At 52.0% G+C, this 16,507-nt stretch overlaps 2 protein-coding genes across 2 annotated transcripts; one reads left to right on the forward strand and one right to left on the reverse strand.

The window, feature by feature from the left end:
- The first annotated feature begins 612 nt into the window (after positions 1-612).
- LOC123057104 (uncharacterized) lies at positions 613-5,295 on the forward strand. The gene is made up of 10 exons (XM_044480247.1): positions 613-1,000; positions 1,998-2,459; positions 2,562-2,743; positions 3,226-3,306; positions 3,408-3,494; positions 3,582-3,705; positions 3,815-3,886; positions 4,238-4,312; positions 4,718-4,836; positions 4,930-5,295. The coding sequence occupies exons 1-9, from the start codon at positions 613-615 to the stop codon at positions 4,822-4,824; spliced, it is 1,578 nt and encodes a 525-aa protein (XP_044336182.1). The 3' UTR covers positions 4,825-4,836; positions 4,930-5,295.
- A 921-nt stretch (positions 5,296-6,216) lies between these two features.
- LOC123063003 (uncharacterized) lies at positions 6,217-7,603 on the reverse strand. The gene has a single exon (XM_044486701.1). It carries the CDS (start codon positions 7,367-7,369, stop codon positions 6,413-6,415), a length of 957 nt encoding a protein of 318 aa, XP_044342636.1. The 5' UTR covers positions 7,370-7,603; the 3' UTR covers positions 6,217-6,412.
- Positions 7,604-16,507: the final 8,904 nt, after the last annotated feature.

Raw genomic sequence — 16,507 nt, forward strand, 5'->3', positions numbered from 1 at the left:
AGACTTGACATTGTTGTTCGCATTTTTCAGGATTTATTTCAAGCCTTTCAGCAAATCAGCAATATGCGTTTAGTGGAAGGAGACTATCCGTTCATTATGAAGAAGTCTGTGACAACTTTATCAATTTTAAGATGATGTGCCGACTCAATCTCTGAGAGGTGCTAATAGAGATATGACGTGCGCGCGTGCGTGTGTTCATATCAGTGAGTGTATGTATGTATGAGCATCTGCATCTGTGTTAAAAAAAATAAACCTGCGTGCGTTATTGAGTAAGCTGTCACGTTTGCAAAGACAGCCAAGGCAACGGCCGACCGTCGGACCCGCCCGTTGTCTCTTCAGCAAGCTCCATCTGCCAAGAAAGAAGCCCTCGGAATGATCACTCGCCGCTACGGTACAACGCAGACGCGCGCCGGCCGCCGGCCGGCTACGCGGTCATCGTCTCATCGATTACTTGACGCGCTCTCCGCAGCAAATTTAACCCTACCAGTTAATTACTCCACGATCAGCAAACCCTAGAAACACCACACCACACCCGGTCCACCAATCGGAAGCCGTGCCAGCAGCAAAAAAAGAGCAAGAACACGTACTCGTCGTCGTCGTCGGCTAGCTGCCATGGAGGTGGACGGGACGCCGGACCTGACGGACTTCATGAACGACTGGTTCTTCGGGACCGTCGGCGTGAAGCACAGCGCCGTCGCCGCCGGCTCCCCCGCGTACGACCTCACGGGCGAGAGCAGCAGCAGCAGCAAGAAGAAGCAGTCGTCGGAGAAGAAGCCGCAGAGGGCGGAAAGCGAAGGCGGCCGTAGCGGCGGCGGCGGCAGCAGCAGGGCCAGCAACGCGAGCAAGCAGACGCAGGAGTGGCTGGAGGAGGCCAAGAGGATGATGGTCGGGTCCGGGTCGCCGGGGCGGATGGGCTCGCCGTCCAGGCAGGTGCCCAAGTTCGCCGGCGGCAACGGCACGGAGCCCTCGCCGGCGCTCGACCGCCGGGACCCCATGTCACGTTCCGCGAGAAGGTATATCGGATCATTCCGTTCGTGCATATGCGCGCGCCACTGATGCATTGTGATCTGTAGTTTTCGGTGCAAAACATCGTCTCGTCTGAGTCGTCTCACAGCTCATTTTTTTTATACACGTTTATTTTGATTAGGGCATTTTGGAGACCAAGCTCAAGGGCTTTATTTTTCAAATTTCTAACTTCTCAGTTAAAAAAAAAAGAATCTCAAAATAAAATACACATGCATACAAGGAAGTAATTGTATGTGTGTAAAGTTTTAGGATGAAATATCTTGAATTGAGAGCTGCAAAAAAATCATGGACTTTGAGGATGAGCAATACATATGCTAAAAAAACCATAGATATGTTTTTTTTGTAGCCCGTTCGACCTGAAAATTTAAACACAAGTACATTATGTCTCTAGGTATATGTGTATTTGTTTTCAAAACATTTGAAACTGTTTGAATTTGGAAGGTTTTAAATTTGGCCTCCATTTGGCATTTTCGGTTTATTTTCTACTATCTAGCACTATGTGAAAAAAATGCTCTCTCCATTATTTGTTTATGAAGTGTATTAATTTTTTGAAAGCCAAACATTTCTATCTCTGATTAAGTTTGTAGAAAGAATACCAGCATCCACTATGCCAGCAAAGTCTGTTAGATCCACCATATTTCATTTATTTCGTATTGTATATACTGTTAAATTTTCTATAAAATTGGCTAGGGATATAATTTTTTGACATTTAAAAATATTAACCTATGAATATCACATATAGTATTTTATTTTCATCATAATTAATATTTTTTTTAACTATAATTTTGAGAGGTTTTTGTAACTCTATCATCATCTCACTTTTTGCACAAAAGAATTCGCATATTTCGTATTTCGGCTTTAATGGGCCGAACTAGGCCGAAAGCATATTACTATCGGCCCAACAATGATGAATGAGTGGCCCAGTTTCAAACCACGCCGGAAAACTTCGCCACCCACTGGGCGCCGCTAAGCGCTGCTCCTCCCGGCGTGTGTGTGCAGGCACCGGCAGCCGGGCGGCATCGGCGACGAGATCCTGCAGCGGGCGTCCATTATCTCCTCGCCCCCGCGCTCCGACACCTCCACCCCGTCGGCGCCGCCGTCCCCTTCCCCGTCCCTGCCGCCGAACCCGCACTCGTCCCGCCGCAAGTCCCGCTTCCACGGCCCCTCCGGCCCGGACCCATCCGCCTCCCTCCGCCGCACAACCTCCTCGGCGTCCAACTCTCCACCCTCCGCCTCCGCGCCCCCGCGCCCCGTGCACCACCGCCGCCACGCGTCCGCCTCTGGCTCCCCCGCCGTCGACGGTTTCGACGACGGCGTCGCCCGCCTCAACGCCTTCCTCCGCCGCCAGCGCGCCGCCCTCGCCGACCAGTCCTCCGGGGACCGCTCCTCCCGCTCGAGGTCCACGAAGCTCGTGCTCTCCGACGCCTCCAAAAGTAATATCAATTGGTCCTCATGTTTTATCCCTAAAGCGTATCTGAATCTAACCACCAGTATCGCTCGCTCGCTTGCGATTTTCTCCTGTTGATTTGGAGCAGGTGTGAGCTCGATCGTGGCGGCGATATGCTACGCGTGGATGCAGTCGAGCAAGGGGGACGGCCACGCGGCGGCGGTGCCGGTGGTGAACATGCGCCGGAGCAGGATGACGGGGTGCAGGCAGGCGGCCTGGCTCCTCTACCACGTCGGGGTCGACGCCTCGGCCCTGCTCTTCGCCGACGAGGTAGGCCATGCCTTGCAACAATGGGGTGCTTGATTGTACTTAGATGGCCAGCATGGGATTCTTCTCCGACAGACAACTGTCTAGGTCCCGTTCCAGAGTTATTGGGCTTTTATAATTTGGGCAGAGGCGACAAGGATGATGAGGCTATACAGCAATCCATCGCAGTGCCATGTGGGTGTTCTTAATTCCGATTGGTACCATGTGGCCGCCATTCCATTCGAGTGAATGGCGATGACTGATATATGCTTTGTGCAATTGCGAGTTTGGGTGCTAGCCTGTACCTCATGTGTTGCCCCCGTTAATATGCACAGCAACAAATGAGGAACGCCATGAGTATATGGCGCATTTATTTTTTCTGCATAAGGTGTAGGATGGCAATGCGCCGCGGTGGCATATCAACTGCTTGTTCCTGCAGATACATCCTGGGTAAAGCAGATGTATAATGTATGATGCTGACTTTGGGAGGCTGAACTGAATTATAGGTTGATATGGAGGGATTAATAATGGATCAGCGGGCCAGCTTGGTGGTGGTGGGGCAAGATGTTTTGAGATCAAACGGTGAGGTAATATCGTGTACTTGTGCTAAGTACTTTTGGTTCGTCTGGTGAAGAAATCATATGGTTCCGTCATTTACTTCATAATCATGCTTGTTTTTGTCTCCTAGGCGGGCTCAGTTTGCACACTCCTCGCCAATGACCATTCTGAAGAAGCTTATGCCCTACTTCAGAGCCTGGACATAAAGAAACTTCTGGTTGGTGGTGTATTTTCAACCTGCTCTAGCGATCGTTGTGCGTAAATTACTGGCACGCCTGATTATGTTCTGTGGGTTTGCCCTCAGCTTGCAGGTATCCTGTTAGATACGAACAACCTTTCCAAGATGTGCTCAGACAAAGATTCAGAGGCGGTGCGATCGCTCTTGCTCGGTTCCTCTGAGCATAAACGGCATGAATTGTTTCAACAATGTAATCTACTCATCTTTGTCTGACGTTGATTTGCGAAGAAGCTATATAGAAAAGTGGCAAAATCATGTTAGTAATAACTATTGGAAACTTTGACGTTGTTTTGGACCAGTGATGCTTGATCACAATGAGCATTCTTTCGTGGAGTTCTTGAAGAACACCTACAGAAAGTCATCCACAGATGGTGAGTTTTCTCCATAATATCTTCACATGGTTCCTCACCTCCTTTTTTGAAACTTCTTTGCTTCGAGTACTGTACTTATCCGCGTCTAAGATAAATTTGCAACCTGCCTATTCTTACTACAACTAAAACATCATTGATGTTTTACCGCCGATGCCATTAGAGCCGATTTTGCTCATTGTTAGCAACTTCAGTTATTAAACATTTCGCCTCTTGCAGCAACTGTGACTCAGATGAAACTTCGGCAATAGCTCTTCCAGTTCTAAATGATATGTTTATTTTATAAGTACATTACCCGTGCATTTGTCCTGAAATGGTCTGACACAATTTTATCCTGTTGTTCAAATTAACTAGGTGCTGGGGACAGTCCTCCAGAGCAAAAGAATTCAGTTTCAGGGGCATCCCAAGATGCTAAAAAGTCCAATTCAGGTAATGTTTCTAATGCCTCCATTATGTTTGAAAGGCAGACCCCCCATAAAATCCAACACCTGCAAGAGCGCCAAATCTGTCTCTGGTTTTACCTTGATTTTGAGAGGAAGAAGTCCTAGCTATCATTGCTTGAAACAATCAAACACTCGTTTTGAATATTATATTTGCATTATTGAACTTATGCCCAGTTTACACTTTGACTGCTCTTTCTAAACTTACTATGCTAGTAGCTAATTGGCGAAGCATCAAAATCCGCTGTACTCATATATATATATATATATATATATATATATATATATATATATATATATATATATATATATATATATATATATATATATGCCAATGCAATTACCTTCTTAGTATGGTGTAGCTCTGATGTGGTTGTTTTTGTTTCCATTACAGCTAACCAGAAACCAGCACGTGGAAATAGTGGAAAGCCTTCAGAGGAAGCTCCTCAGGGGAAAAACAAATTTTCCTTGGCAAAATTTTTTGGTTTTGGCCGAAAATAAACTTATTTACTAGTAAGCAAAGCTACAAATCACTTCATATGCCAATGCAATCTATTTATCTTACGCAATATAGCTCTAATCTGGTTGTTTTTGTTTCCATCACAGCTAACTAGTGACCAGCACGCAGAACTAGCGGAAAGCCTTCAGGTGAAGCTCCTCATCAGAAAAACAAATTATCGCTGGCAAAATGGTTTGGTTTTGGCCCAAAATAATATATTTTTGTTAGTTTGAGTTTTTTTGGTCAACTGATATATCGCAAAACTCGATAAGTATCGTGCGCCGTCTATCTAGGAAGTATGAGGCTCGAGAACCTTTCTCCTCATATTAAGTTCATGTGGAAAGATCACTGTATGAAACATTTTGTAACTATTCATCATATCGGCTGGTTGGTCAACAAGTTTACTTTTCCATGTTCGCATATTTGACTATCTGCTAACGAAGCAGTCCCCATTTTATTCTATTTTATACTAGAATCGTGAGGAGAGCGTAGGATGCTGTTGATTGCAAGTATACTAGTATAACATAACAAAGACGCATACAAATTCTCTTCGTCTAGATTCTATGGCACTCCTGGTTTAAACAATGTATGTCAGCCAGTGGGGAAGGCATGAGCATTAGAATGGATAAAACTTTGTCAACTTCTCAGCTGATGGTAGGTATGTACTACTACATGATTGACCTGTTCTCCAGGGAGCTACTGTACTTTCTTTTCTCTTGAGCCCTGTATAACCTATATTTGCTTCATTTTTCTTTGCCTGTATGAAACATAGTATCTGATCTGTAGTAGCCTTTTTCTCTTTCATCTGTTGGTTACTAAATAAAATCGGCCCAGTGGACATCCCTGAACCCTCAACTTGGGCATGGGGATAACCAAAGCTGCACGGTCCAAATGTGACCATTACCGAAAACCTGGGTGAAAAACAGTGCACTCTTTGACCAGTCGCCGTCAACAATAGCACAGCCGAGTTAAATACTACAGCTATTGTACTAGTGCTCCTATCTGGTGTCCTTGTCCATACCTGCTCTCCTTGTTCTTGAACGGAGGAAAGCAGAGGGATGTTAGTCTGTTAGTTAGGCCGGTCAAAGTGAGTGAGTGGAAGATGATAACAAGGAAATCAGAGGCAGTGTAGAGTAGAGAGTACTGCTAGATACGAGTAGGAGTTAGGAGTTAGGAGGGACCAGTTCTCTACTTCTCTTAGCTGGAGTTCCCCTGGATAAACCGGCATGATTGATCGGGAAAGGCCATATGCCCTTCTGCCTGTCATGTCGCCACCCTCCATGCGTGTTTCCCCATCAGGACCTGGCTGTTCCTCGCCCCCAGGACTACCCTGTGCCCCTCCACGCCGATCCTCCATGTGCACGCACAAGAAGCTCCAATGGAACAGAAGAGAATGGCATGGCCTCAGCCTCAACCTCAATCAGACACACATTCACTCCCCCTCTTACACTCACACATCGTTACATACTTACATTACATGGTAGAAGTATGTTGCTCGTAACATGGTGAAATGTCCATCATCAGCCGCTCTGTAATGTGGCGGCAGTAACAAACGAATGTAGGCAGGGTGTCTAGCTAGCTAAGTCTAGCTCATTCGATCTTCCATGCGTAGAGGAAGAGGCAGAAATCGGAGAACTCGTCGGCGAGGGCGGCGTCGGAGTCGGGCGAGGGGGGCTGGGGCTTGAAGATGAAGAGGGCCTGGCGCATGCCGGTGCCGAAGAGCCAGTCGTGGGCGTCCCAGTAGACCTGCACCTTCATCTTGTTGATGGAGATGCAGTCGTTGCCCCTGAACTTCCACTGGAGGTGCTTGACGAGCACGTTGACGCAGCCGTCGATCTTGATGGCCATGTCCACGTCCGTGCCGCCGCCGCCGCCGCCGAGGTTGCCGCTGCTGCACTCGATGCTGATGTCGTGCAGCTTCCCCTTCTCGTGGAACCTCGCCCGGGTCAGGAACCGCTTCTTGCTGAACACGTGCTCCTTCTTGCACACCATGGCCGCGTCCCCCAGCGACAGCGACGGCCGGGCCCCCGTCCGCCGGAACGCCTCCTTGTTCTGGTTGCCGAGCAGGAGCACCACCTCCTCGCCGGAGACCACCGCCACGTAGTAGTCCGACACCGGCTCCGGCTCGTCGGAGAACCGCGCCGCCCGCAGGTCCCACACCACGTCCACCGCCCGGCCGTCCACCTGGAACTGCTTGGCCCCGTACTTGCGCCAGAAGTGCCACGGCTGCATCTCCACCTTGCACGCGCTGCAGCTCTTATTGGCGCCGCCCTCGATGCCGCCGCCGCTGCCGTGCTCCCTGCCGCCGCCGCTCTTGTCCTTGCCGCCGCCGGCCGACCCCTCGATGGACACCTGCATGCCGTGGGCCAGCAGGTTCCTGCACCACGTGACGGTGACCAGCCGGCTCTGCCCGGAGATCACCGCGCGGTACACCAGCGTCACCGCGCTCTGCCCCGACCTGGTCGCCGGCGCCGCCGACGCCGGCGCGTCCGGCAGCTGCTTCTCGCCCGACGAGAAGCAGGAGGGCACCGAGAACAGGTCCTGCATCCTGCCTGCCCCTCACCCGACTCGACCAAGGCGCCTATCCACTAGTGATGAGCCTATGACGAGCCGACGAGCTGAGAGACACTCGGGGATGGATGAATGATGGGCTAAGGAGGAGGAAGGCTAGTATACATAGGCGGCGGCGAGGGGGTGGGGGGGCGCCATGGATCCATGCAACAGCGGAGCCGGCATGATGACGGAGCTCGGTTCGGCGAGGGGGGGGGGGGGGGGGGGGGGGGGGGGGGGGGAGGCAGTCGGGCAGGAGACGCTGGCTGGCTATGGGTAGCGAGCGAGCCGAACCGCGCTGGAAAGTGAGCTGTGCACGAAAGTGGGTTGGGGGGCTGCCTTGCCTTGCCCCCCATGGGCATGGGGCGTGGCGTTTTAAACCGGGAACCTTCTTTCTCCCTCCGCTCGCTCGCCGTCGCTCGGGGCGAGTAAATGCGTGCGCCATCTCGCAGCGCAGGCCCGGTCCGGCCCGGGGACCGATCCAGCCTTGATTCCTCCGCGGGCCACTACACTATGCTCCTCCGATCCTAGGAGCATCGCATATATTTTCCGTTTTTCTACTACGCTCCCAAGTTTCACCATGAGTATCGACGACGAGAGGCCATGGCCATGCATGGCCGATGGCTCTCGGTCTCAGGTAAGAGGGCGGTGAGCTCGGGGTTACTGTCCTGGGGGCTCGGCGACGGCGGGCAGGGGCATGTGGGTAACATGCCGGGGATCATGGCAGGGCATGTGGGGATGTGGCTGCGGCGCCGGATTTCTGGCCTCTGGGCTGGGGGATGGTATTAAGCGCATTGAGTATTGCTGGGAATTGCCGAGTGCCTTGTTGCCCACTTGATCGAATATGCTCTAGTCCTAAATAACGGCTTACAAGGAAAATTTTCCCCATTTTTCGTGTGCCTGCCTGTGGCACATGCGTGTGAGGTACTGAGGTGTGACAGCACGGATCGATGATCGTCCGGGGACAAGGGGGAGGATCTCGCTGGTTAGTTAATCAACTGTATCGGATCCCGTCAGGTGGATCACAGCCTAAACTCACTGGACTGGCCTGCAGCTCAGGGGGGAGGGCTGCGCACAATTCGGTTGCTGTGTCTGCAGCTTGTGGACGATGAAATGTACGTACGCTGCAGTGCAGCTAACTGCAGAATCTGGCCATTTTTCTGCGGGTCAGAGAGAGAGAGAGAGGAACACTTGGTCGTGAGACAAAAGAGCGGTCAATGGGCACAACTGGGCTATTGGACACGACCCCCCCCCCCCCCCCCCCCCCCGCGCATGGGACTGAACGGGGAAAAAACTTGAAAGGAAGAGATGACAACACGCTTGAGCTGCTACTAGCTCATTTGGCTTTGGATAGGGCTGCGGGTGAACCTGTGGACGACACATGTCGTCGTTGTCAGTCGTCACAGGCCACATCCGAATCTGGCCGGAGTGGTCAGCGTCACGTCAGGGTGGGCGCTCGCCCGCCTTGTCGTGTACAGCTCTTGGCCTTTTGGGAGCGGTGCGCTGGCGACGGACTGATGGATGGATGCATGCGGCGAGCGGCGACGTCGACGTGTGTGCGGGAGACGGGCCGGGCTGAGACGGCGAAGTGACTGCGGCTCCGTTCAAACATTCCGTGCTAAGCTAGAGAGTAGTGGTAAGGAGGAAAGTTTCAGCCTGAAGAAAGATGATGAAGGACCGGCTGGTTAGTCAAGGGGTTGGCGCGTGCTAGCTTTCGCCAGATCTGGTATAAACTCGGGTCTTTTTCACCCTTTTAGATTAGATATGCATGGCGCCGTGCGCTCGTCGACCGGGTGCGTACGGCGGCCAGGCCAATTCGTAGTAATGCCTCGGTGGAGATCTTCCGGAGATCATCACGATCGGCACGGCGGAGCTAACTAACGAACCCACGATCGGCACGGCGGAGCTAACCAACGAACCGAACTGCCACGCGGACGCACATGCCTTCCGGTCGCGCGAAGTTTCGCCGGGCGAGCCCGCACATGCGTGCGCCCGTGGCTTGGCTGGACCGTGGTACGCCACGCCGCCGCGGCCGGGCTTGATTGTCCTAGAGCCGTACGCCCGCCCGGCCGCGCAGGGCTGTCCTGGCAAGGGGGCATCGGTCGTGCCGGAGACGGTCGACATGGCGACCGGCCATGTGTGTTTGTAGCCAGAAAAAGTATCGCGTACGTGTACCGGGCCGGGCCGGGGGGCGGCCGGTTTGATTTGATCGTGGTTCGTGCAGCTCCGTGGCCGTCGAGAGGGGCACGGGCTCGCTCTGCCCGCGTATTGCTGCTGCTGCGGCGTCGTGGAGCAACAGTAACATGGCGAACACAGCCACAGGGCCGGCCTGCAGCATTTCGGGTAAGAGGAGGATGGATTTTAGGAAAAAGTCTGTTTTAAACACAGGTTCGATTTAGACCGAGATTGCAAAGTTTATGGTGCAATCGACGGGGATTTCGACGAGGGGGTTCGTTTCATAAGCCTCTACGAGTTCAGGGTTTAAAATGGATTTTTTTTTTAATTTTGTTGACTCAAAACAAAGCGACGGATCTTGAGGGGATTCCTATGGCAAGGGAAGGGTGTTGCTCGAAGGAACTGCTTAGCTACCTATGACATTGTCACTCTTTCAAGAGCTGATGGCGGGCTTGGAGTCGGGGATCTCCGGGTACCCTGCTGCTGGTTTGCACGACAGTGTTGTCGGCAGATGATCCCAACGGTTGTCAGTAATAACGACGCAACTCTCTCTCTCTCTCTCTCTCTCTCTCTCTCTCTCTCAACGGTAACAAAATGTGTGTTGGGTGATGGCACCAAGATATCATTCTACTACGATGACTAGAGCGGTAGTGGTAGACCGAAGAACACCTTCCCCTACCTTGTTTACCTTTGTCAAAAATCACGTCTACTCAGTTTCCACGCGGTTTAATGAACACTGGGACATCCAGCTACGCCTAATTAAATCTTTCGCCCCTGCTACAAGAGAACTAGTGGATCTACACAATCGCCCCGGTACCATCCAACCCGATCAAGCACTTCAGGCTATAGGATCTCCTCTACTCAAACACTTTTAGGGCTATCTCTCGTTTCCGAACACTCTAGCATTTCTTGTAGGTGCCACCTATGTGCACTAGCCTGTGACCTGCATCACCACCGCACGCCCAACCCGCACCATGCATCTTCACCGCGCCTCCATGGGCGCACGATCGAGCTCACGCCACACTAACTGAGAAAGCTGCCCTGTTGCCACCTTGGCCTGGCCCGAGATAGTTGGTTGCCTCCTGAAGGAGAAGGCAATCCCCTAAAAAAAGAGGAGAAGGCAATCAGGGACAAGTGCAAGAGGTTGTGCGCTAGCCATCGTTCCGTCATTTCGAAGGAGAATTGACTTGGGAGGAAAAGCAAGAAGAGTGGCGCCATAGGAAAAGGCATCTGCGGTTGCTTGATGGATGGTTCTTTTTTTGGGTTACGTGTCTGATGTCTTTTCGATGAGGGTTCCATTGCTATGTTGTAATCGATGATCCGGTGGTTTATACTTGTAGTGGGTTGGGGGTGTTTGTTCGTCTGATGGGTTGGCCGTGGAGATTCATGCTTTGGAGGTAGTCCACACGTGGTGTGGTTGTAACGGTTCGTGCAGAAAAAGTATCGCGTACGTGTACCGTACCGGGCCGGGGGGACGGCCGGTTCGATTTGATCGTGGTTCGTGCAGCTCCGTGGCCGTCGGGAGGGGCACGGGCTCGCTCTGCCCGCGTATTGCTGCTGCCAGTGGCGGAGGCGGGGGGTGCTGGCAGGGGCCAAGGCCCCACCTATGCTCTCTCAAATACAACTATATGTGCTTCTAATTCTCCATTTGTCAAACACAATTAGTAAGATTTAGATGATTTGGCACCATCTAACATTATAGCAATCTGTTTGGCCCTCTATATTAAGTTTCTGGCTCCGCCACTGGCTGCTGCCGCAGCGTCGTGGAGCAACACTAACATGGCGAACACCAGCATTACGGGGTAAGAGGAGGATGGATTTGGGGGGGGGGGGTCCGTTTTAAACACAGGTTCGATTTAGACCGGGACTGTAAAGTTCATGGTTCAATCGACAAGGATTTCGACTAGGGATGGCAGTTTTGCCCATGGGTATGGGTACCCGTAGGTACCCTATCCAAAAACAGTGGGCATGGGTGAGACTTTCTACCAGTTCATACCCATGGGTAATGGGTATCCATATCCGCAAAATTCATGGATAGGGTATGGGTATGAAATTATACCCAGAAGTAACCCAATGGATACCCAAAAAAAATAATTAAAAAATTAAACCCTATAATATCTGGGTAAACCTATAGTAATTATCATTACAAGTTTACAAACTTGATTTTTCTTCAAAGTTAGTTTGTAATGGAGATTAAGACATTTGTGTGTCAATTGTCATTGTGAAACTTTGATGTAAGTGCAAACCAGATTGTGATGGCCGAGTACCTAACTTTAGTTTTAGGCCCTTTCTTGTCTTACTTTATCATGCCAATGTTGTATATTATACCCACCGGATACCCATTGGGTATAAGATACCTGATGGGCATGGGCATGGGTACCAATTTGTGCCCATGAATATTAAAATGGGTGGGTATAGAAAAACTTTTGGGTATGGGTTTGGGCACAAAAAGTTCGTACCCGCCCATACCCTACCCATTGCCATCCCTAATTTCGACATGGGGTTCGTTTCACCATACCTCTACGAGTTCAAGGTTTAAAATGAACTTTTTATTGGATTTTATTGACTCAAAACGCAGCGACGAATCTTGAGGGGATTCCTAGGGCAAGGGAAGGGTGTTGCTCGAAGGAACTGCTTACCTACCTCTGACATTGTCACTCTTCCAAGAGCTGATGGCGGGCTTGGAGTTAGGGATCTTTGGGTACCTTGCTACTGGTTTGCACGACAGTGTTGTCAGCAGATGATCCCAATGATTGTCAGTAATAACGACAGAACTATCTCTTCTTCTTTTTTGCAAATGACCGATGCAACTATCTGGCGCCACTTCATTCCCTTGGTGGTAGAGATAACAAAATGTGTGTTGGGTGATGGTACCAACATATCATTCTGCTACGATGACTAGAGCGACAGTGGTAAACTGAAGAACACCTTCTCCTACCTTGTTCACCTTTGTCAAAAATCACGTCTACTCAGTTTCCACGCGGTTTAATGAACACTGGGACATCCAACTACACCTAATTAAATCTTTCGTCCCTGCTACAAGAGAACTAGTGGATCTACTCAATCGCCCCGGTACCATCTAGCCTAAACAAACACTTTCAGGTTGTAGGATCTCCTCTACTCAAACACTTTCAGGGCTATCTCTCATTTTCAAACACTCTAGCATTTCTTGTAGGTGCCACATACGCGCACCAGTCTGTGCCCTGTATCTCCACCGCGCCACCATGGGCGCACAATCGATCTCACGCCACACGGACTGAGAAAGTTTGTGTTGATCATGATGAGCAGAGGATGGTCAAACTATTGGAAATATGAGCAATTTACTATATAATTTAATTAACAGACACAACAGATAAAACATGACTATGATAACAGTGAAAGGGCAAGTCATCCGATCTAATACAGAGTAGGCAAATAGCATCTAAAAGGGTGAACTTGAATTGAACATATCTAGAATAGATGCTAGAACAAGAGACTCTACCATAAAATCGAACACAAAAGACATGAGTACATACTGAACAACGACAATAGCATTGCCGTTGGTGTTAGTGTTGTTGTCAGCGATGTCGACAAAGAGGTTGTCGACGTCGGGGAAGTGCTCGACTAAGTCTATGGCATTCGTGATGAAGAGCTCGGTAGTCGTGCAGAGCGCTCCCCAAAACCTTATCACCCTTCTCCTGTACAAGACTCAAAGCGGTGGGGTTTCAAAGGCCTACTACCCCGACCCGCGGTGCATGCCGCAAGTCGGGATAGGGAAGATCATAGCAGCTCAGTGCTCTGGAACTTGGGAGCGTGAGGCAAGTGTTGTGTAACGAAGTGATGGGAGGCAAAACGAACATGCAACAACTGAAGTGTGCAGCGTTCGTACTCATTCCCACAACCCGCGGCGTGCGCGTGTCGCGACGAGGTAGGCGGCGGAGGAGGAGCGCGCATGAACGTCTTTATTGTTCTCATGCTCATATATATGGGGAAATAACCTCCCTTATAAGGAGATCCAACTCCTACCAAACTAGTAATGTGAGATTAAACTTTAGTCCCATCTCTTGCCTTACAGGAGTGGGCTAAGTGAGCCTCTAGAATTTATTAGGAATTCTGAAAATGATTACTGGCCTCGCCCAAAATAGACCAAATTCCAACACACACGTGGTATCAAGTTTCACCTAATGAGTAGGTATGGTGGTCTGACATCCATTGAGTCTGTCGAAACAGTATGCACCTCACAAATCTATAGCCGTAACCAAAGAGTTAGAACTTAGGGACATGGCCGCGGTTAATGGAACCATGACAATTATTCTCAAGTAGAGCTTGTTATTTATTTTCCGCGAACATGCAAAGCTTGCGTATTTTTTCATTGATAGAAGAAAAAAGAATGAGTACAGGGAAAGATGTAATACATGACACGAACGCAAGAATGCGTGAACATGGTGTCCGGAGTAGAGAGATAGGAGGATGCTCAGCCTAAATAGAGAAAGCACTTCGTCCCCCCCCCCCCCCCCCCCCCCCCGCGGGCGACTCGGGCGGCAGCGCGGCTCCCCCTCCTCTCCTCCTCCCCACCCTCCCCCGCCCTCGCCGCCGGCCGCAGCCGCCGGGGCAAAGCCCCTCGCGGTGGCTGGCGGCGGGGCCCCTCTCTCTCCGCCGCTCGGGGGTGTCCGGTGCGGGGCGGCTTGCTCCGGTGGCGGCGCCGGGCGTGCGCAGGGCCTGGCGGTGCGGCGGCGGTGGCTCCCGACAGCGACGTGCGAGCGGCGGCGTGGTGGGCAACGGCGGCGGCGCGGCGGCTGCGTGCCCCTGGTGGCGGCGGTGGATCGGATCTGGTCACGGGCTGCAGCGGGCGGTTTTGGTGGACCCCTTCTCTACGGGCTTCGGCTCGGTCTCCCGCTCCTCTCGGTCGGGGCTGGAGTTGGGCTGGAGCTGGTGGAGGTGGGGGGCGTGCCGGCCGAATTTGACGCAACTTCTCCGGCAGGCAGCGCGGGTTGGGGCAGCGGCTGGGTGTGGCTGGTGCTCCGGCCGTGGGCGGCAGCGCGGGAAGGTTCGGGTGGTGGCCTTCCGGTGGCGTGGCGGCTACACGGTGGCCGGCAGCGTTGCCCGCGGCGGCGGCCGGCTTCTCCGGCGTCGGCTGATCTGCGGTCGAGCTGTTTCGACCTTGCTTCATCTCCTCGTCGTCCGACCTCTACTTGACTCGAAGGGCTGGCCCGCTCCCAGTTGCGGTCCATTGCACGTCTCGCGCCTGGTGCCGTGGGACCGAGCTCGTCTTGCGCCCGGCAGCAGGACCAAGCTCGTCTCGCGCCCGGCGGCAAGATCGAGTTCGTCTCGCTCCCGGTGCTGCAGGACGGGGTGATGGTGGCCATCTTTGGCCGGCCTATTGGGTCTCGACGCTGGGGGCCGCTCAGGGGTGCGAAAGGCCGAGCCTTTCCGCTCGTCTCTTTGGTTGGTGTAGCGGCGGGTCTCGGGTGAGGTGGCGTCTTGGTCTTGGATGCCGGGGTGGCGTCCCTGGTGGTGGTAGCCCGGTGCTTATGGGCAGAGCCCGTGGCTGGGTGCTGCCCGACTGTCATGGCCATGTGGGCGGCGTGATGGCCGGGGTGTGGTGTTCGGTGGCGGTGAGTGTTGGTCGGGGTAAAAACCTGTTCTATCCCCTGATGGACCGGCGGCGGCAAAGCTCGTTCCCTTCTTGAAGGCGTCGTCGCGACTTTCATTGCCCGTTGTGTTGCTCCAGGGGAAACTCTGACCCTCAGGTCGGGCGGTGGCGGCGCTCCGGTGTCGTATCCTTCCTGAAGGCGCCGCCTTGGAGTCCACGGTTCGCCGTATGCGGCTTCATCTCTTCATAGTTAGGGGTGGTGTTGCTGCGCTCAGCGCCTATGTATCATGCCTTGGGTGTGCGTGGTGGTGTGAGTTTGTACTTCCATGTTGATGATCGTTGCTTTATTTATAAAGCAGGGCGAAAGCCTTTTTCGATAAACCTAACAAGCCCCAAACTAAAGAGGCAGACCAAGACCAATAACAAGACGTTTAACATCACCAAAGCCACCCACAAGAACGCCATGAGCGATCAAGATGGTGTCTTCATGAAGGAGAACGACGTCGTCGTCATTTGATCTGAAGAACCGGACTCAATTTTTCCCTTGAGCTTTAAGAGAGACACAAATAAAGGCCATGTCAGCGCCTCCAAGAAGGGAAACCGCACCCACGAGTGTCACTGCTGCCAGGGATTTTGCCCTGGCTTGAGTCTGAGCAATCCCATAGCCGCCAGAATGGAAATTGGAGATGAGAAAGTCACGTCATTTGTTTGAACCGCCACAGAAAGACGGGGATGAGGCTACACCTCCCGCTGGAGAGAGGCACCGGGCACCGCTAACCATGACCTTTGGATCCAATGCAAGTGAGGCATGGAGTGTTGGATATATGAGCAATTTACCAAATGATTTTATTAACAGAAATAGTAGATAAAACACGGCTAGAATAGCAAATATAAAGCAAGTCATGCAATCTGACAGAGAGAAGGTAAACATCGTCTGCATATATGAACTTGAGATAAACACATCTAGAACAGTCACTAGATGAAGTTGCTTATACGACATAGAGCCTAACATATGTAGGACAGAAACTAGAGCCAAGAACTGTAGTAGGACTTCTAACAGAAAGGAGAAGAACACGTACGGCACAGCAGCAGCAGGAGCGCTGGACTTGGGGTCGGTGTCCTCGCCTGCCATGTCGTCGAGGAGGTCGTGGACGTCGGGGAAGAAGTCGTTGTCGGGGAAGTAGTCATCGGCGACCGGATCGCCCGTGATGAAACAGCCAGTAGTCGCGCAGAGCGCTCCCCAAAAACCTTATCACCATTCTCCCGTACAGGACTCAAAGAGTGCGGTTTCGGAGGCCTACTGTCCCGACCTGCGGTGCACGCCGCAAGCCGGGATGGAGAAGATCGTAGCAGCAGCGTAGTGCTCAGGAACCTGTGGCGAGAGGAGG

The sequence above is a fragment of the Triticum aestivum genome, chromosome 3A, assembly GCF_018294505.1.
Source record: "Triticum aestivum cultivar Chinese Spring chromosome 3A, IWGSC CS RefSeq v2.1, whole genome shotgun sequence".
NCBI classification, from domain to species: Eukaryota; Viridiplantae; Streptophyta; class Magnoliopsida; order Poales; family Poaceae; genus Triticum; species Triticum aestivum.